The sequence below is a fragment of the Solea senegalensis genome, linkage group LG17 (genome assembly GCF_019176455.1).
Source record: "Solea senegalensis isolate Sse05_10M linkage group LG17, IFAPA_SoseM_1, whole genome shotgun sequence".
Classification (NCBI taxonomy): domain Eukaryota; kingdom Metazoa; phylum Chordata; class Actinopteri; order Pleuronectiformes; family Soleidae; genus Solea; species Solea senegalensis.
The window spans coordinates 2,013,767-2,035,172 of NC_058037.1; the positions used below are offsets into that span (position 1 = coordinate 2,013,767).

At 41.6% G+C, this 21,406-nt stretch overlaps 1 protein-coding gene across 1 annotated transcript in view; it reads left to right on the top strand.

Annotated features, from left to right (window-relative positions):
• The window catches only part of mdn1 (midasin AAA ATPase 1), a 57,733-nt gene that overhangs the window by 5,694 nt on the left and 30,633 nt on the right, over window positions 1-21,406 (top strand). The window contains exons 11-48 of the mRNA XM_044049169.1: window positions 1,335-1,416; window positions 1,534-1,629; window positions 1,747-1,859; window positions 2,581-2,729; window positions 2,824-2,884; window positions 3,064-3,275; window positions 3,361-3,464; window positions 3,908-4,052; window positions 4,789-4,885; window positions 5,019-5,132; window positions 5,227-5,374; window positions 5,500-5,607; window positions 6,044-6,195; window positions 8,627-8,805; window positions 9,643-9,851; window positions 10,834-10,980; window positions 11,074-11,215; window positions 11,556-11,690; window positions 12,602-12,740; window positions 12,914-13,046; window positions 13,257-13,387; window positions 14,046-14,184; window positions 14,479-14,593; window positions 14,784-15,044; window positions 15,120-15,317; window positions 15,984-16,192; window positions 16,291-16,413; window positions 16,554-16,751; window positions 16,881-16,988; window positions 17,123-17,311; window positions 17,685-17,774; window positions 17,873-18,136; window positions 18,232-18,496; window positions 18,582-18,741; window positions 19,879-19,995; window positions 20,079-20,287; window positions 20,370-20,518; window positions 21,043-21,242. Of these exons, the coding sequence (XP_043905104.1) occupies window positions 1,335-1,416; window positions 1,534-1,629; window positions 1,747-1,859; window positions 2,581-2,729; window positions 2,824-2,884; window positions 3,064-3,275; window positions 3,361-3,464; window positions 3,908-4,052; window positions 4,789-4,885; window positions 5,019-5,132; window positions 5,227-5,374; window positions 5,500-5,607; window positions 6,044-6,195; window positions 8,627-8,805; window positions 9,643-9,851; window positions 10,834-10,980; window positions 11,074-11,215; window positions 11,556-11,690; window positions 12,602-12,740; window positions 12,914-13,046; window positions 13,257-13,387; window positions 14,046-14,184; window positions 14,479-14,593; window positions 14,784-15,044; window positions 15,120-15,317; window positions 15,984-16,192; window positions 16,291-16,413; window positions 16,554-16,751; window positions 16,881-16,988; window positions 17,123-17,311; window positions 17,685-17,774; window positions 17,873-18,136; window positions 18,232-18,496; window positions 18,582-18,741; window positions 19,879-19,995; window positions 20,079-20,287; window positions 20,370-20,518; window positions 21,043-21,242 (5,790 nt within the window). The remainder of the gene's footprint in view (window positions 1-1,334; window positions 1,417-1,533; window positions 1,630-1,746; window positions 1,860-2,580; window positions 2,730-2,823; window positions 2,885-3,063; window positions 3,276-3,360; window positions 3,465-3,907; window positions 4,053-4,788; window positions 4,886-5,018; window positions 5,133-5,226; window positions 5,375-5,499; window positions 5,608-6,043; window positions 6,196-8,626; window positions 8,806-9,642; window positions 9,852-10,833; window positions 10,981-11,073; window positions 11,216-11,555; window positions 11,691-12,601; window positions 12,741-12,913; window positions 13,047-13,256; window positions 13,388-14,045; window positions 14,185-14,478; window positions 14,594-14,783; window positions 15,045-15,119; window positions 15,318-15,983; window positions 16,193-16,290; window positions 16,414-16,553; window positions 16,752-16,880; window positions 16,989-17,122; window positions 17,312-17,684; window positions 17,775-17,872; window positions 18,137-18,231; window positions 18,497-18,581; window positions 18,742-19,878; window positions 19,996-20,078; window positions 20,288-20,369; window positions 20,519-21,042; window positions 21,243-21,406) is intronic.

Here is a 21,406-nt window from a genome sequence, read left to right on the forward strand (position 1 = left end):
CAACCGAAGATAATTTTATTATTTTCTAAATTATTCATTCATACATATTTGGTCCACACAATGTCGGAAAATGACTGGTTGTTTGACGATTATGTCATAGTTTCCAGTTATTGTGAAAAAAAGAAAGAGGTTTTTAGGCATGTGTATCTAAACTGGGCAGTAATTCTGGTCATCAGCTGTGTGGATCCTAAGTAATCAGAGAATAAAGCTTTATTTGCAATTATTTCATGAGACAGCAGTGTGAGTAGTCATGACAACAGCATCCAGGATGCATTTTCATGCAGGTATGAACAGTCTTACTTAAGGCTGTCAGCATCCGATCATAACACTGAGGACGGATGTTAATTGGGCGCCTGAACAGGGTCACAAAACTTTGAATCTGTCAGACCCCTCACCCCCATCCCAGTCAAAACTACCAGCCGCCTTTAATTAGCTTTCCACTAGCCGCTGCTGTGCTCGATAGATTATTGACTGGACTGTCCTCTGGACAACAGATTCTCCAGGTCACACCAGGGGATGTGTATTAGATAACGCCTTTATAAATTTCTCCTCACTCAGGGAAACAGCACCCAGATACTGGTGGAATTATCATTATTTTTTTTTCCATAAGCTGTCACTGTGGTGTGTTGACCAGTCGCCATGTCTGTATGAATCAGTGTAATTGACTTTATTGCTCAGCTTATGATGCCTATATATGCTGATGTAGGTCACAGAGAAGATTTGGAATCTTTTAACAGAAATTTAACACATTTAAAGCTGTAGTATGCAACTTTTATATAAACATTTGCTGTTTGACGGTGTTTGTACAGAATATTAACATACGCGCTTCTGTATCAATCATCATTTTCTTCCTGAACCGAACACTGGAGAGAAACAGTTTTCAGTATTTACTCCACAGTTGTCATTTTTTTATTCATATTTTCCAGGCCACTTTATTCTAACATACTGCACTACTTTTGGTGTTTTTGTTAGCTCTGAGCTAGCCATTTATAGAGAGGGTTCTCTTCCATACAGTTGGACTACCATGTATGTTTGCAAAAGATATTTATTTGGCTGCGATATGCAACTTCACCCCTAGATGCCACACATCTGTACATTATGGTTTACATTGATAGTGTTTAATATTTTTTAACTAATCACAATCTGCCGTTGATCAGGATCTTTGTAGAGCCAGGAAAAATGCTCTCGTTTGTGTATCGCCAACTGCTTTAGCATCCTAGCATGACCATTAGGAGATTGTAATTGATGTTTTTCTCCACTAATGATTATTATTATTACCGAGAAATGTCATTCGAAACACAATGTTCATTTTCTTTTCATCTCCCTCCTTTTAGGGACCTACTGAAATGGTGTGAGCGGATCAGTGTCAACTTTGACAGCACCTCCTCTGCCACAGCACAACATGTCTTCCAAGAGGTAAGTTGGTGTGTTTACAAATAAGGAAATAAATAAGTGTCTGTCTTACGTAACCCCTGTGAGTGAAATATGACAAATCGCAGTGATTCTGTACATCTGTCCCTTTCTTCTTGTCAGGCTCTTGACTGCTTCACAGCCATGTTGTCTCGTCCTGAAAGTCGACTTCAAATGGCTGAGGCCATCGGAAGCAAACTCAACATCTCCAAAGAAAAGGTTTCGACAACCACTTTTTAAGCAAAATAAAAAAAAAATTCTGTAATAGTATGTTTTTTGAACTATAATAATAAAATAAATAATAAACTAAAACTCCTGTCTACTGTGTGTCTCCAGGCCCAGCACTTCTGCCAGTTGTATCAACCTGGCATCTCGCTGACTGAGCTGCAGGTCTCGGTGGGCAGAGTAACTCTGGATCGAAAGCAGACTGAAGCTGTGCAGCTGAATTTGTAAGTGGGACATCCTGTCTACCGCCCCCCCCTCCCCCCCAGCCTCACCCCTTTGACCCATGTTTACACCGTGCATGCAGGACCAAATAGGACCCCTGCTGCTAAATTGAATAAACATTGTATTGATTTCAAACCACAATATGGTAAACAAAGCCACCTAATGGTTCAACAAGTACATGCCTAAAAATGAACATTGATTCTTTCAGTCCAATATGAGTGCGTGTCAAACTTTAGAGTGGACACACAGGAAGTGTGATTGTTTATTTTTTTTGTTGCATCCAAAAACTGAGATAATTGTGTGCAATATGTTGTAAGCAGTGCACACAAAGGAGCAGTTTATTGATAATTGAAGTTTTTTGAAGTATGTTTGGATGACTTACTGATACAAAGTTGGTGCTAACTGTGGTGTTCAAGCCCCATGCCCAAAATCTGTGTTTTTAGCTTGCCTTTTGCTAAGTTTGAGCCACTTGGATATCTCTAAATAAAGTATTTTAAACACCTAAGTCAAAAAATAACAGATTTGAACTTACTGATGAAGGCAGCAGGGGATTAACACCTCATATGTTATTATAACTTCCTCATACGACCACACTTCAAAAATGTATCCAATTAATATATTATAGTATAAATAAGATGATTTCAGCACAATGCTCCAGCCATAATCTACAACTCATGCAGGCCGTTGTGTTCACATTAAAAATGTGCATATCACCATGAACAGGGACAACCAGACATTTGCTGCCACTCGACCCTCTGCTGTGCTGCTGGAACAGCTGGCGGTGTGCATGTCCAAAGGTGAACCTGTACTTCTGGTTGGAGAGACAGGAACTGGAAAGACCTCCACTGTCCAGCACCTGGCCAGAGTCACAGGTGAGCCAGCTGCTGGTGCAGAGGTTTGTCCATTCAACTCAACGTCGGTAGTTTGATCCTGAGTCCATAATGCTCTTTTGTGTGTTTAATCCAGGACACAGGTTGCGGGTTGTGAACATGAACCAGCAGAGCGACACAGCTGACCTGCTGGGAGGGTGAGTGGCCCACAGACGGTGTCTTACACGCTGTTTTTTTTAATTTATTTATTTTTTTGGGATTTTGGGTCAGTTTGTGTTCTGACTGCAAATCAGATTTTTTTTTTCCTCTTTATGTACAGTTCTGGACTTTGTCTTTGTGTTGATGCAAAAATGTGAGACTTTTCTGTCTGCTGTAGGTACAAACCAGTAGACCACAAGCAGCTCCTGCTTCCTCTGCGTGAAGCCTTTGAGGACCTGTTCTCCCAGACCTACTCGAGGAAGCAGAACCTGACCTTCCTGGGTCACGTTCAGACCTGCTTCAGGGGCAAGCGCTGGCAGGATCTGCTCAAACTCATGGACCACGTCTGCAAGTCCGCTCTCACCAGCGAGCTGCAGGAGAAATCCAATGGTATGAAGCAACAGTGATGAGAGTCAGTTTCACTGTCACTGCTGTTGCATAATGGACGACTGATATCGTGTTTGTGTTTGTGCAGCTTCTCTGCTGCAGGAGCAGTGGGAGGCGCTGGCTGCAAAACTCAGTCAGACGCAGCAGCAGATCCGAGCCTGTGAGGCGGCCATGGTCTTTGCCTTTGTGGAGGTAATGCGCTCAGAAAGGTCCTCAAAGGGAAATCCTCGTGTACAATAATGGTTAAAGCACAAACCACATAACAACTGTCAGTACTCGATCTGTAATTGTAAACTGCATTTGTTCTGTATGAATTGTGACTACTTCCTGTTACCACTTATTTATCACGACGTTTGTGGAATGACTACCAAAACTAAAAAATAACATTGAAACATGTATTTTATTTTGTAGAGTTAACTAATAGAATGAAAGATATCATAAAAAGCCAAAGTCATTGTCTCTTATTTTAAAAGCCAGGTTGAAAGGAACTCTGAGTCTCTTTTGTTTTTAGCTGCTACACTTTCCTTAGACCGTTTTACACAATACTTTTATTTAACCTGAGCTATATTTCTTTACATCCTTGGTGCAGCAGTTCTGACCCTGCTGTGCTCTGTGTTTTTCTGTATGCTCTGTAGGGAACACTGGCTCAGGCTGTGAAGAAGGGACACTGGGTCCTGCTGGATGAAATCAATCTGGCAGCAGCAGAGACTTTGGAGTGTCTGAGTGGACTCTTAGAGGGCAGCGCTGGATCTCTGGTGCTGTTGGACCGTGGAGACACTGGTGAGGACTCATAGCTTGGAACATCTGGGCGCACTGAGTGCATGTTCTCATCCGTGGGGAGTAAAATAAAAAGAGAGTACTTATTTTATGTGAACAAATCACAGGTCATTACACATTTGTTAGAACTTGATGGCAGTCTTACATGTTATATAACAGTTATATACATGTTTTGCCAAAACTATGCAGTCACTACTTTTCCTAACCACAGATCCAAAAGAGAAATAAGGATATTTTCATGACTCCTTAATGTCTTACTTGTGTCCTAATGCATTGGTTTACAATATCTTTCAAGTAAAAAAAAGAATATTATTCGGGCTGCAATGATTCAATTACTAAATGAACCGCCAACTAGTTTGATAATCGATTATTAGTGCGCTATGATTTTTCTTTCCATTTTGAAATTTGAATATTTCCAGGTTTCTTTGCTCCATATAACAAATAAATCACTAAAATGTAATTATGTATCATTTATCAATATACAATATACCATTTAGTATACATTTTATGACCAAACAACTAATCATTTAATCATTATCCTTAAACTAATTGAATTCTTTTGGCATTATAATTGTGTAGTGAAAATGTGATATTGTGCCTGTTAAAAGCCTGAATACAGAAATAAACAGGCTTTTTTGGCATTCACTGACACTAAAGTGATTTATGTCTTTTCTCTTTTAGTTTGTGTGGTTTCCTGAGACTGTCGATAAAATTGTTATATTTTGTTTTTAAACCAAAGAACCCCTGGTTCGCCACCCAGACTTCAGACTCTTTGCCTGCATGAACCCAGCTACTGACGTGGGGAAGAGGAACCTGCCCCTGGGGCTCAGGAACAGGTGACTGATTGAATATTTTATTTTATTTCATAGCTTTTTAGAGCAGTTGTATTTGTTTAAGATGTTGAAGAGGGAACAAAATGTTTAAAAACAGCAATAACTAACATTTCGTTTCTTGGTCGGTGTGTCACAGGTTCACTGAGCTGTATGTGGATGAGCTGGAGAACGAGGGTGACCTACGCATTCTGGTTTCAGACTACCTCAAACACCTGAACCCACACAGAACTGTCATCAGTGGCATCATAAGGTTTGCTTTTATCGTTACATTACAGCAGTTAAAGTCAACATAACTCTGTTGGAGTCAGTGCTGACATCAAAAAAATCACTGCCTCTGTGTGCAGTTTTTACTTGGCAGTACGAAAGGAGGCCAACTTACACCTGGTGGACGGGACAGGACATAGACCACACTACAGCCTGCGCACTCTGTGCAGGGCTCTGAAGTATGTGGCAGTAAACCCATGCAAGAGTGTACAACGCTCACTCTACGAGGTAGGGACTACAGAGCAATTATCTCCTTAAAGTGCGAGTTGAGATGAAAGCTGCTGAATTCAGGTTTGATTTTCCATCGCACACATGTTCTGTGCATCGACGGTCTCTGTGTTTGATGGTTTCAGGGTTTCTGCCTGAGCTTCTTGACTCAGCTGGACAGAAGCTCTCACCCACTGGTCCAGAAACTGGTGTGTCAGCACATCCTGATGGGAAACACAAAGTGTCTCAAACAAGTAAGACATTCACACAGTCTTCTTCTTCTTCTTCTTCTTCTTCTTCTTCTTTGGGGTTTAACAGCAGCTTGCAACCATGATGTTGCATTATTAATGTAGTAGTCCATTGAAAAGCAATAGTTTTCTTTTTGTTTCTTGGGATTTTTCCTCATCTAAAATAGCAGAACATTGATTAATCTATCTTGAGTCATTGTGATGACCGGTTTTCCTTTTTGTCATTATGGTAAATGGTGTGTATTTATGCTTTTCTGTCTTGATTACCACTCAAAGCTGCTTAGCACTACAATTTTGCTATTCACCTATATTTTGCAACATTTAGACTAGCTGGGAATCGAACCCACAAGCTTCGAGTTGAAAGATGACTCACTCTACTACTGAGCTGTCTATATTCTATATATTCTGTGGAATATTTCAGAATTTCTTATTTTCCTTACAGCCGATCCCAGCACCTGCGGGCCAGCGCTGTGTGGATGTGGAGGGCTACTGGGTGTCCCAGGGTGATATAGAACCAGCCGTGAACCCCAGCTACATCCTCACCCCCTCAGTCAAGCTCAACCTCCGAGACCTCGCCAGAGTCGTATCTACAGGGTAGGAAAGCTGTCACAGCTTGACCCCTTGTCTCCCCAATCAATGGGTGCATTTATCAATGTCCAAACTGCTAATTTTGACAGATGGGGCTCACTCTGGCCCTTTTGTGGAAGAATGCATCAGTGGTGCATCAGGATAAAATGTGGGTGGATTAAAGTCCCCTGCAGGCAAGTGACCAGCTGTGTGGCAAATGATTAGTTTATGCCTGTGTGTTTGACTTCTGTTAAGGACAGCTGACATGTTGATCTCCTAAGAGCATTAGTGATGAGGACCAATGCTGCTGTCACTGCCTGTGTCCTGTTCCACTGCAAAGCTTTTGGATAGTGTTGTGGTCAGGACTCTGTGCTGACACATCAAGATTTCTCACATCAAACTCTGTTGTTAGCGTTGTACAAAGTTGCACTGTCTTGTTGAGACATGAAAGAGGCAAACACAATGGAAGAATTGAAAATATTGAATAGCATTTTAGCTTGAAATGCCCATATTCAGCTGCTAACAAGATGCATTCAAAGACTCTGATCAATTTTATTTTGTGGAGTATACAGTGTGTCGAGCCTGCTGAGACGGGTGGTACAGTGAAGATGCAAGGAGTAGAGGTAGCGAAAGTGGATGAGTTTAATTACCTTGGGTCAACCATCCAAAGTAATGGTCAGTGCACAAGAGAGTGTGGGCAGGGTGGAGTGGGTGGAGTGTTAGGGGTGATGTGTGACAGAAAGATGGCCGCATAGTGAAAGGGAAGGTCTATACTGAGACCTGCTATGATGTATGGTTTGGAGACAGTGGCACTGTCTAAAAGACAGCAGGAGATTTTCGTTGGGTGTGACCAGGATGGACAGGATTAGAAATGACCATATTTGAGGGACGGCTCTGGTTCAGCGGTTTGGAGATAAAGTACCGTATTTTCCGCACTATAAGGCGCACCGGATTATAAGGCGCACCTTCAATGAATGGCCTATTTTAAAACTTTGTCCATATATAAGGCGAACTGCATTATAAGGCGCCTAGAATAGACGCTACAGTAGAGGCTGGGGTTACGTTATGCATTCATTAGATGGAGCTGCGCTAAAGGGAATGTCAACAAAACAGTCAGATAGGTCAGTCAAACTTTATTTATAGATTACAAACCAGCGTTCTGACAACTCCGTTTACTCCCAACATGAATAAACAGCTGTTTTATGTGATGTGGTATTTCGTTTATCTTTTAACAACAGCAGGGTATAACATGTAGTGCAACATTTATATCACATAGTGGAGGGGAACTTTTCCTGGATTCAATAAACACGTATAAAAACAGTCTGATACTGTTACGATAAATCAAACGTTAGTGCTATCACAATATAGTAACACTCGAAATAGTGCAAAGCAATAACAATATATAAATAACTCAACGTTGCTCAAACGTTAATGTCACACAACACAACACACAAAATAAACATGTAAAGCTCACTTTATCAAGTTATTCCTCATCCGCGAATCCCTCGAATTCTTCTTCTTCAGTGTCCGAATTAAACAGTTGGGCGAATACGGGATCCAACATGCCCGGCTCCGTCTCGTCCGGATTATACGGCGCACTGTCGGCTTTTGAGAAAATTTGAGGTTTTTAGGTGCGCCTTATAGTGCGGAAAATACGGTAAGTAAAGGAGTCAAGGTTGAGATGGTTTGGTCGCATGCAGAGGAGGGATAGTGATTATATTGGAAAAAGGATGTTGAAAATTGAGCTACTGGGCAGGAGGAATAGAGAAAGACCAAGGAGAATGTTCATGGATGTTGTTTTGTGAAGGAGGACGGGTCAGCAAGAATTGTCCATAAAGTTGTGTAAGATTGTTTAAAGTAGTGCCTGCCACTTTGCGTCACACCTTCACAATACCTTGAAGTCTATTTTTGTTCTTTCAAAATAGAAGGCCATAACAACTGGTGAGAGTGAAGGTCAGGATCGATCCATTAAAGCATGAATAAAACATTGTCATCAAAGTACAATGGACATTAAAATGGCAAAGCTTGCGAACAAGTTACAGGTGTTTGTGTTTTTTGTATTTTTTTAAACACATCATTGATATGATTTTCAAATGTCAGTTTGTCGTTAATGACAGACTCCACTGTCTGGAGGATCGCATTAGTTTATGTCAGGATAGCATCCCTAATATAAAGCACCATGTAGCTCCTGAGAGGTTAAAAGGTTTTAAAGTACAAAGCTGATGGATAACAGTGGGTTTCACATTTGATCAGTCTACGATCTGGTGGTGCTACTATTGCACTATAACAAACACAGACAGATGTATGACTCAGCAGTCTCTTGTCAACACTCAATAATCATTTAGGTTAATTTGGCTCACTCAGGTTACAACATCATTCTAAACTGAGCTCATGACTCATCAGTCGCCTGTGCTCCTCTCACTCTCCCTCTCTCTGTCCTCATGTGTCTGTGTCACAGGACTCACCCAGTGCTGATCCAGGGAGAGACATCCGTGGGGAAGACCAGCCTGATTTGCTGGCTGGCTACAGCCACGGGAAACCAGTGTGTGAGAATCAATAACCACGAGCACACCGACATCCAGGAGTACATAGGCTGCTACTCATCAGACAACAGCGGCAAGCTGGTGTTCAAAGAGGGTACGAGGATTTGTCAAGTCGGCAGCGTTTTAATGCCGTCACACGGATACTTTATGGTGATGGTATTTATCCATCCTCTTTATACACCAATAGTGAGCACACACAAATGGTACAGGAGCAGTTGGAAGCACTTGTTTGTGCCAGGGGAGCAATGGGGTATCAGGTGCCTTGATCAGGGGCACCACAGCCGTTGAATTTGAACCGGTGACCCTCCAGTCATCCCATTTCCTTCCCTATGGGCCATGGGCTGTCATGGAGACATAGAGCTGCTATTTGTATCACAAACTGATCCACAACAATAAAACCAGTAACTGGATTTGTTTTTGTGCCTGATAGTTCACAATACATTTTAAAAGATATAGAGTAAGAAAACTAAGTAAGAACAAATACAAATAATTAAGCTGGCAAATCAAAACAAATTATCTGTAAAACATGGCACATATCTAACCAAAGGAACTCTATAGAGGACATTTTACTAAAAAGAAGATTCCTTCTATCCTCATAAATAATGAATTTCATTGTCTCATCAGTTTTACACATCAGACATGAACTATATTCCTTAGGAATGGCATTAAATCCACCAGTCTGCAGGGCTCATGGCAATGCTCCTGTACTGTTCTATATGGAGAATACATTATGAATAACCCTTTAAAATATAGATTTATTAAGTGAATGATTTCAGCATAATGACCATTTTTTTCTCATTCGCATTCTGTCAAACAAACATTTAAGTACAATCATTTATAGTGACTCCCAATGTATAACATATCCTTATGTCCACTTCTGAACTATGGCTCCTCCTCAGACTAATGTAACTCGCTTGTGTCTCTGCTCCAGGCGTTCTGATCGACGCCATGAGGAAAGGCTACTGGATCATCCTGGACGAGCTGAACCTCGCGCCTACCGATGTCCTGGAGGCTCTCAACAGACTGCTCGATGACAACAGGGAGCTGTTTGTGGCCGAGACACAGGAAGTCATCAAGGCTCATCCTAGATTCAAGCTGTTTGCTACTCAGAATCCCCCCGGTCTCTATGGTGGCAGAAAGGTATTGTATCCATACCATGCCATTAGATAACCCCTCTTAGGGACATTTGCGATGAGCTGTTTCACCATGTTTTGGGTACACAGCATCTGTGGTTAGCTGATAATTATGGGTAATTATTTGTAGGGCTGCAACAGTTAATTGACTGATTTTTCAGCTTCTTAACTGTGAATATTTTCTGATTTCTTTGCAAAAAAATGATTTTGGTTTGTGGACAAAACACATTTGTCCACAGACGTCATCATTTCCAGGTATGGGAAACACTGATCAACACTTTCTGACATTTTATGGACCAAAAGTATACTCGATTAATTGAGGAAAGACTCAACGGATTAATTAATTATGGAAATGCATCCCTTGCAGCCCTGCTTATAAATGCTTATAAATTGAAGCATATAATCTGTCTCAGAAAATGTCGAGATTACTAGAGGTGTTTGGCTGCTGCTGCATCATTATATAGGGGATGTTTATATTGTGCATCCCTAGACCTTATAGCCTAGGAAAAAGCCAGAATGAGAATAGGTTAATAAGATGCAACACAGTGTAATATTACTATCACTACCACAGTTGGCTATAATGAAATGGTTTGCCATGTCTTCAGTGGAACTAAAATAGGACATAAGCTTCATAAAAGTAGAATTTGTATTTTCATATATCAGGGCCATAAATATAAAGCTACACTAATAAGAATGATGAAGTATTAAAAATGCACACAAAAAAGATTAAATGAAATGATTAATCTGATAATTCTCAAATTTGAAAAGTAGGTTATCATCTGTTTAAAAACATAGAAGTTGGTCATGGGGCAGTGAGTGTGTTATGTTGTGGCTGTTTTCTAACTGCTACCATAACTTTGAGGAGGCAGGGATTGTATTTGGTTTTAATCATTTATATTTATCATGAATTATTATATATTCTGGTTAAACTAATTGTATTTTTCTCTGTCAAACTACATCTGAAAGTAAGTTTTCCTGTGGACCTTCAGGTTCTCTCCAGGGCTTTCAGGAACCGCTTCGTTGAGCTGCACTTTGATGAGCTGCCCAGTGGAGAACTGGAGACCATCCTCAACCAGAGGTGTCACCTGCCGCCATCTTACTGCACCAAGCTGGTCAAGGTCATGCAAGACCTTCAGGTAAGTTACCTGCCTTCCTTGTTGATGTAGTCATTTTAACGTCTGTTTTGCCGCTATCCTGAGTGTGTTAACAAATGCATCCCTCTCATCCAGTCTTTACGCAGAGGATCCTCCGTGTTTGCGGGGAAACATGGCTTCATCACCCTCAGAGACCTGTTCCGCTGGGCAGACCGGTACAGGCTGGAGGAACAGTCGCAGGAATCTCAGGACTGGCTACAGCATTTGGCTGATGATGGTGAGGCTGTGTTTCAATGTTTCTATTCCTATACCTATGTGGGTCATTTGAAACCCTCGGTTAGTTTTTATTATTATGATATATGACTGTGGTTGGCCCCAAGAGAAAGCTATTGTGTTCATTTCTTGCCAATAAGAAGCTAACAACTTACACATTACAATGCAGAACATTAATTTTGGAGTTAAGAGCTTGAGAATTTGATGTTGCCTCTGTTCTCCTTTAGGACAGGGTTCAAAATGCTGATTTTCTGATGTATATCCATTTTTATTTGGAAGGAAAAAGGTCTAAATTTTATACAATTTGCACCATTAGTTCAATGAAAATCCATCCTTTTCTTCAGGTTACATGCTGCTGGCAGGGCGTGTCAGGAAGCCGGAGGAAGAGGCCATCATTTTGTCCATCCTGGAGAAGCACTTCAAGCGGATAGTTACTCCTGAAAACCTGTTCTCTCAGAAACAGGTGACCAGCCAATTCAGTGAGTAGAACTCCACATTTCATTCTATAAAATCAGATTAGGGCTATAACTAATGATAACTTTCTTAATCAATTAATCTGTCGATTGTTTTCTAGATTAATTGATTAGTTGTTTTCGAAACCTTGAAATGATTATGTTCCTAAATGTAAAAATGTTTCCACACACCAAAATGTTCAGTTTTAATGACTTCTTTGTTATATGGAGCAGAGAAACCAGGAAATATTCACATTTAAGAAGCTGAAAAATCAGAGAGCTTGTTAGCCGTTGCAGCCCGAGATACGATTATACTTTATGACTCCCATAATGGGGAAATTTGCTGTGTTGCAGCAGTCGACATAGTAAAAAGTTAAAGGAATAAATAGTAGGCTTGCATTATAAACACCATGAATTATTAATGTGATATAAAGTAGGGTATAAATAGAGAATATGCATGTATACATATTTTGCTGGAGCACATTCTTTAAGTTTAGGTTGCATAGTTTGTTATCGTTATTAAACCAATTTTTAAGTCTCTATTTCTAAATGTATTTAAATGACATCTTTTCATTTTATTGGAACACTATGTTATTGTCTCATGTTGCCGCACAATCTACTACTGCAAAGAATGATTGTTTAACATTAAAATAAGCAGAAACAATTTCCCTTGGTCAGTTAAGTTCACATTTGTGCACGTACAGTAAATACGAGAAGTTCTAGCTTTGTTGTTTCCATCTTTCTGTTTACCACAATGTGATGCTGATTGGGAGCCGTACATTTCATATTTAGCATTAGCATTATTGAAAGAGTGCTTTATAATCTCTAACAGCAACTAAGATAGATTGGACACTGCAAACAAAGGAAATGATTGTGAATGAGCACGTTGATTGTCTTCTAAACTCACTCTGGTGTTGTCTTGATGATCTGATTCGCAGGTCCCTTCATCGACAGCATTGCTGGAGTTCCAGAGGAGTTCCGGCATGTGGTGTGGACACACGGCATGAGGAGACTGGCTGTGCTGGTGGGACGGGCTCTTCGATTCAATGAGTCTGTCCTGCTTGTAGGAGATACTGGGTAAGACGTTTCCACCTGGAGAACATATACAGAATATTACCGTCTAATTATTACTATTTTTAGTAAGTGTACTGCAGGAATTAGCACTTTATGTTGCTAACAAAACGTTTGGTCAGACTGACCAATAAAATAAAAGCTCAGAAAACTGATTGAAGATCATTATCCCCCACCAGATGTGGAAAGACGACGATCTGCCAGCTGTTTGCTGCTTTGACCGGACAGAAGTTTTTTTCAGTCAACTGTCACCTGCACATGGAGACGTCTGACTTCCTGGGAGGCCTGCGACCCGTCAGACACACACATCAGGTACTGATCTAACCACAGCAGTAAAGAGTCTGACTTTTTTTTAACTATATCTCCTTAAAATGTCCTTCAATGTTGATGCAAAATAACTCTAATTAAAGCTTACATTTGGCCAATGGCAGAAAAACAAATTCTAATTGTTGAAACACATATTATAATCTTTGACTTTGTGGATTTGTGGGAGAATCACTAAATGAATGTGTGTGTGTGTAGGCGGATGGTGAAGATGGCAGACTGTTTCAGTGGCATGATGGTCCCTTGGTGCTGGCCATGAAGGAGGGTGGAGTGTTCCTCATGGATGAGATCTCCTTGGCAGATGACTCTGTACTCGAAAGACTCAACAGGTACTTGCACACACACACACACACACACACACACACACACACAGACAGTTAGTGATTGTCTGGAATTCATTCATTTCTTAATATTCTATACCCATTTTCTAAAAAAAATGTATCTGCAAAAAAAAGACATATAAAAGGCAAATAATAGATAATATGTACATAAACATACACTTACCTATATTAATCATTTGGGTTATAGAGAACTGATAGCCATATTTAAACAATGTGTTTTGGACCAATTTCCTATTAAAAAATAGATTCATTATGCTATTAGTCATTGGTAATCCTTTTGTGGCGCTCATAACTTGTGGTGTTACCCAAACACTATAGTTGGCCCCTTGTTTTTCTATGCATGCACATTTAATCTTCGTTCATATCTTAGACAAAATATGCAGTTCTGTGCAGATGACACTGGAATGTATGTTAATTTAAGAAAACCATAGAGGGACGCACAAATTAAATATTAAAAATCACAGCCCTCTCAAAAAATAAAAATGTCACACCAAACCTGGGTGTGGTACTTGACAATGACATTTTATTTAAAAAATAAATAAATAAATAAAATAAAATAAAAAAGCCCTCTGTGCTTTTATGTTAGGTTGCACCATATACAAGCACATGTAGAGAAGCCCTTTGACAATGTGTTGTGTGTTTGCAGTGTTCTAGAGACAGAGAAGTCCCTGGTGTTGGCAGAGAAGGGCAGTGGGGACAATGACGACGTGGAGCTGATCAGAGCAGATTCAGGTTTCCGCCTGGTCGCCACCATGAATCCTGGAGGAGACTTTGGCAAGAAGGAGGTGAGAACAAAAAGCCTTGACAAAATAATTCAGGATGAAAGTGATAGCAACAATAGCATAAGGTAATAAAATACTGGAATCTGGAGGATTTGACACATTTTAAAGTGTGCTCACTTGTTTAGACCATGGTGCTAATAACATCGATCCCTGTAGGGGCCATACTTTGTTTTCTTTGTTGTTGTCATTTATCTACTGTATATATCGTGGATTTAATTAATTATGTGCAGTCAGAAAAAGTGTGTAATATTAGTCACAGGTCTTGTCTGACTTAGGTGTGTTTCTGTTTTTGCACAGCTCTCTCCTGCCCTCAGAAACCGCTTCACAGAGATCTGGTGTCCTCAGAGCAACAGTCGAAGTGATCTGGTTCACATCGTCCAACATAACTTGCGCTCTGGCCTCTCACTCGATGGTAAAGTAGTTTGGACAAGTGCAGCCCAAGTTACCTTCATTAAATGTGGAAAAACAAACTTTTAACTGAGATTTATTTGTTAAGCTTTCATAGTTGATATAGCAGTGCTGTGTGAATGAGTTTGTGTGAACTGGTGAATGTCAACTATAATATGAAGCCTTTTTTCAACCGATGTCTCTGTGAATCCCAGGCTGCGATATCGCAGAGCTGATGTTGGACTTCATTGAGTGGCTGACCCAGCAGGACTTCGGCCGGCGCTGCATCCTGAGTGTCCGAGACATCCTGTCGTGGGTCAACTTCCTCAACACTGTGTGCGAGCGGGACGAGGACGGCTTCATGACCATGGGAGCCATGGAAGATGAAGAAGAAGCAGAGTGGGACCTCAGACTGGACACCGTCACCGCCTTCATTCACGCCGCGTGTCTGGTCTACGTAGATGGCATTGGCTCTGGTAAGCTTGACTTTTTTTTCACAGAGAGTTTAACTCTCAAAGGACATCAGGTCTTAGTCTCCTTTTTTCTTGCAGGAACCACAGTGTCCAGTGCAGACAACGCCCTCCTGGCTCGCCGGCTGTGCCTGAGCTTCCTTCAACAGCGGCTGAGTAAGATGACCAAGCTGGACCAAGAGATGATGGACGCCCTGAGAGTCTATGACAGCAGCCTGCCACGGAAACCCCAGTGGGGCGAAGACTTCTTTGGCATTGACCCCTTCTACATTGCTTTGGGTGTGGACTTTAACCTTTACGAATACATTTATAGGTATCATTTTGTTTTGATAGTCCATTGTTGACTCTAGCATACTGGCAGTTAGGTAATTGTATGTCTCTTGTCACTTGAAATTGACATCTTACTGAATACATGTTGATTACTAATAGAGTCAACAATGGACTATCAAAATGAAGTTTTTCCCCTTTATAAGATGCTGATTTACATCAACTGTTTGAGTAAATAATCAACAGATTAATTGATGAGGAAAATGATTTGAGTTGCAGCCTTAACATATACATATATATATATCTATATATATATAGATATATATATATAGAATACCAAGTTTAGTGAACCCCCAGATTAGAGGTGACACTGTTACACATTTAAAGGTTAATTGATAATGTTTTATCTAAGGTCAGTGCGAAGATGGTGCTTATTGAATTCCAAGTAGCTGAACATGCTTAAAACCTGGCATACCTGCTTACAGATCTAGTTTGGTCAAGAAACTGTTTGAATAGTTTGGCTAAAATACTTTTGTATCAAGAATAAAATAGAAAGATCACCATAACTCTCTTGAAAACACTGGTTTGTCACATGGTTCTCTGCCATTATGTAAATACAGTTCAGTTTCCCCTCCCATGTTTGAATCAAATGGCTCTTTGCTCCATATGTTCACCCAGGGCCCCAGACTGAGAGCCGCAACCTGTCAGATTATGCCATTGCAGCGGGCACCACAGCAATGAATGCCCAGAGGCTGCTGAGGGCCCTGAAGCTGCAGAGGCCCGTGCTGCTGGAGGGAGCTCCTGGTGTGGGGAAGACCAGCCTGGTGGCAGCACTGGCAAAGGCATCTGGGAACTATCTAGTCCGCATCAACCTGTCGGAGCAGACGGTAAACCATTTTTTTATTATTTAAAGCACAGGAACTTTGTACAAAATGAGCTTAACTAATAAATGGCTCTGGTGCTGATAACGTGTCCCCTCCTGCAGGATGTTACTGACTTGTTTGGGACTGACCTTCCAGTGGAGGGAGGGAAAGGAGGAGAGTTTGCGTGGCGTGATGGTCCACTGTTGGCTGCTTTAAAAGCGGGACACTGGGTTGTCCTGGATGAGGTAGACACTTACAGACACTATAGACAGCTATAAAAATAAATGTGTAACCTGTTTTTTGCAGACAATCATACAATAATAATGGATTATGCTAAATAAAATGGTGATTTTAAACTAATGTGCCCTGTTCCTGTCTCCGAAAGCTGAATTTGGCCTCTCAGTCGGTGCTGGAGGGTCTGAATGCCTGTTTCGATCACAGAGCAGAGATTTATATTCCCGAGCTGGGCATGAGCTTCCAGGTCCAGCATGAGAAGACCAAGATCTTTGGCTGCCAAAACCCCTTCACTCAAGGTGGCGGGCGTAAGGGACTGCCCAAATCCTTCCTCAACAGATTCACACAGGTGAGCAGCACCAGTGCGTCCATCCATTGTCTCACTGCTTATCGTTTGAGGAGTGTGCGATGAATGAGATAGAGACAATGATTCGCATTTCTCTCTGTTTTCTCTGACATATCCTTGTTGTGTTTCCAGGTTTTTGTTGATCAACTCACCTGCAAAGACATGGAGTTCATAGCAGGCTCCATATTCCCTGACATTGACAAGGAAATCATTGCCAAAATGGTGGATTTCAGTAACAGGGTAGGTTTCTTTCCCCATGTTAGTGTCACATGTTTGATTGGCCTTAATAAGCTGAATTAAAGACATAACCTGCTTGTATTTACAGAATTATCTATGTTTCATTTGTGTGAATTGGCTCTTTTTGCCTCCCGTAGCTCGTCCAGGAGGTGACCGTGGAACGGCAGTGGGGTCAGAAAGGAAGCCCCTGGGAGTTCAACCTGCGCGATATGTTCCGCTGGTGTCAGCTGATGCAGGCCGACCAGTCGCCAGGGTTTTTCAGTCCTGGTCAGCATGTAGCTCTGGTGTATGCTGACAGGATGCGAACAGAAGCTGATAAGGCTCAGGTATCCTGTTTAGTATTGACTATCAGTTCTATGTTTTTACTACATTGTTATATTATAGCGAAAAGCTGTCAGAGCTTCCTACTGTTGTCAGCGATTTCTTTTACGGTGATTCCATCCGACTCTACTGTGAGTGCTGTATGTTATGAATACTCATAACATACAGCACTGTTAATAAGTTAACAATTATATAACGCAATGACAACAGGGTTTACAAATTACGGGTCATTCTAAATGAATTTGAGCATGATTTTTTTGACAATCCTATTCCCTAACATGGCAGCATGTGCTTAGAAAATCTTAGAAAATGCTTAGTGTTTTGTGTGTGTGTGTGTGAACTTGGAATAAAAATAATGTATTTTTTCGTCCCATTCAGGTACTCTCTGTGTTCCGGAAGGTATTTGGGGAGGACTTTGAGCCTTACAGCGGCTCCAGACAGTTCCACATCACTCCACTCAACCTGCAGGTCCATGACGTATCCCTTATTTTCCACATTCGAATGTTTAAAAATTTGCCAAAGAAATTCATGTGTATTTTTTTCTTTCCTGTGGATTGCCTTCACAGGTGGGCTTTTCAGTCCTGCAGCGCAGTGGCGGAGCCCCGGTGGCCCTGGACCCCCCACTGTCCATCACCCACCAGGCCCTGCGACCGCTGGAGTCCCTGATGAAGTGTGTGGAGATGGGATGGATGACAATACTAGTCGGCCCCACTGCCAGCGGAAAGACCAGCCTGGTGAGATTACTGACTCTGTTGACAGGACACCGCCTCAGAGTTATGGCCATGAACAGTGCCATGGACACCACTGAGCTGCTGGGAGGCTTTGAACAGGTAACCAGGAAGTCAAGTTTCTAGTTTTGCTAAAATGTCATCATTGTTTAAAAACGGAAAACCACTTAAACCAATAACCTCTTCCATTTTTTTAGGTGGATATCATGCGGCCATGGCAGCAAGTGCTGGAAAGCGTGGACTACATAGTTGCCATGGTAATAAGACGTGGCCTCATGTCACTGGACGTTGGCATCCAGGACACAGAGTTCCTGCTGCAGACGTGGGGCCTGTTCTGCCACTGGCTGAAGGATAAAGAGATGCAGAAAACTGGGGGAACAGTCGACTCTGAGGCTCTGAACAAGCTGGAAGTCATCATCCTGCTCCTGCAGAAGCTCAACACCAAGCTCAAAGTCTTCACTGGTAATAGATGACAGGACACTGTCTGATAAAAGGGGAAAGTGGATATAAGAATGGAGTAAAAAAAGTCTTTCTGTTTGTCCTCCAGACATGTCCAAGCTGCAGATGGACTTCACGCTGCTGAAGGAGCGACTGGCTCAGCTGGAGGATGGCTGGACAAACGGAGGCTTTGAGTGGTTAGACGGCATGCTGGTCCAGGCCCTGCAGGCCGGCGATTGGCTGCTCATGGACAACGTTAACTTCTGCAGGTGAGGAATGTGAAGTGTCACACTTTCAGATATGCACAGAAGTCCAGACATCCTTTGGAAAATGGAGAATGCTGGCAGAAGCCTCTCCAGATATTTTCTTGCCAGTCTGAAATCTGGCTCTTCCTTCTGAGTGAGCTCCATGTGATGCTTGGAAGATTCTTCTTCTGTTGTCAATGCATCTCAACCAGATAATCTGTCTGTCTGTTTGTATGCGTTTATGTTTTGTACCGTTTCCAAAAGCGACTAGCGACAAATCTACCAACGTTCGTCATAAACTTAAATACATATGTACAATTTTGCCAATCACTAAAGACAGGATGTGTCATAGTGACATGTAGCGTCTTTTCTGTCTGATTTTGTTATTTCATTGACAGTAATTGGTAAGACTGTCAAATAATCTCCAAACACAAAACAACAAGAGAGAGGTGGGAATATGATGTCATCGTTTTCCTAAGGTAGTAATTCACTGTCTACATGGAAACGCGAGGCCGGTGTTTTTAAAATGTTCAAAAAATACCATTTCAGGTCCCCTAAAACACCACTCTGTGTGGACGGAACGCCTCTCCAACAAAAAAAGTATGCGTATTTACCTAAATCAGTTTCCGTGTGGACGGCCCCTGAAAAGAACCAACAATTCCGGACATTATCATAAGTTTATGACTGGAGATGGCTCACGTGTGTGCATAAATAGTTGGCCTAGTCTCACAAAGATAGGGTTAGGGGTAAAAGGAAATATTATATAATATTTTTTATTAGAAATTGTATCACCATGATAAAAAAAATTCAAGAAAAGCATCCAAAGCACCCACTTTTCTTTTATTCTGATCACATTTCTTCACCCCAAATACTGTTTATTGACCCCATGCAGGACAAGAAAGAGAAATCAATGTGCAACCCTTCTCATAAACATAAACATAAGCTTACTGCTTATTACAGAAGCTGCTACATGATGTGTATTTACTGTTTATCACAGCTGTCAATCAAACATACACACTGGCCCACCTAGCTATTTTTGCTTTAAATAAGGACAGTATATACTTATTTAGTTAGATTGAAAGAGAAACTTAAACTTATAAGAAATCCCCAGAAAGTGTATTATTGGTCTAACATTAGGTTAATTGTGTTTTAAATGTGTAGTGCCTCTGTCCTGGATCGACTCAATGCCCTGCTGGAGCCTGGTGGATCCCTCACCATCAATGAACGTGGTGTCATAGATGGGAAAACGCCCCAAATCACCCCACACCCTAACTTCAGGTAATCATGAACAACTGAAGCTTCACTTCCTGTTGAAGTCATTAAATATGAGACAATACTCAGCTGATGTGTGTGATACGCAGGTTGTTCCTGACCATGGACCCAGTGCATGGGGAGCTCTCCAGAGCCATGAGGAACAGAGGGGTGGAGGTTTACATCCCAGGGGAACATGAGGGCGTCTGCTGGGACAAGTTGGACCTGAAGACCCTGCTCCACACTGCCGGAGTGCCTGGAGACTGTGTGTGTGATCTGCTGATTGAAATACATAAAGGCATCAAATCTGCCATCTGGGGTAGGTGCTGAAACATTACAGCCAAATGACAGTACGTCAGTCTGTCTGCAGAGGCTAATGAACTAAAACATTTACGTTTCAGATTCCCCGGCCTCATCAGTGGCCTCACTCCTCCATGCTGGCACTCTGTTGTCCTGTCAGCTGCACAGAGGTGTGGATTTACCCAGCGCCCTGCAGCACGCCTGTGGAGAGGCATACTCCCTGTGCCAGCGCACCACTGCCAGCCAAAAGGTATCAAGGCCTTATTTTCAATACATCTGCATCCATCACCTTAGGTGTCCCCCAAGAATCTGTTCCGGGACCACTTGTTTTCTGTTTATACACTCATTTGGCAGTTTATACGGTACATTTAGAGCAGGGATGAGCAATTATTTTCCCCAAGGGGCCACAAAATATTGTCGAGGGTCTGTATTAATATAGCACTTTTCTGGTCTTGATGATCATTCAAAACTGCTTTACATTACAGCTTTGCCATTTGCTCAGCACATCTGTGTGCAACATATTTTCTATTACTCATATTTCACATGCTGCCAGCACAGGAGTAATGTAGGGTTATGTGTCTTGCCCAAGGACACCTTAGCATGTAGGCTAGCAGAGGCGGGAATAGAACCCACAACTTTAATTTTATAATGATTTTAGACAAAAGAAAAATGGGAGACAAAAATAATAAAGAAACGAGTATTAAAAATATTACAATTTAAGACTAAAAGAAACAAAATACATTAACTAACATTGCTGTATCTTTTTCCCTTCAGCAAGCCCAGCATGTGATTGAGCAGCACCTGGCCATCCTTGACACAGAGGACTGGGGCAGCGGGCTGCTGTGTGCTGGGGTTTGGCCCGACGGTTTCCCCTCCGCTCTCCTCTCCACAGAAGATTCCTGCTTCTCTGCCATTCTGCGAGATGGACAGGTCCTGTCTTTTTGCCTGAACACCCTCAGCCTGCAGGGCAAACGGTGAGGACGACAACAGCAGCCACACAAATGTGTTAAAAGTGTTGCAACAGATGACTACTAGTGTAATTAGGCCAGTAAAGACACAAAATAAGTCGCTATATTATTTTGTAGGTATATTATGCAACAATCTAGGGAGTAATTACTCAGCATATTAACCATTACTT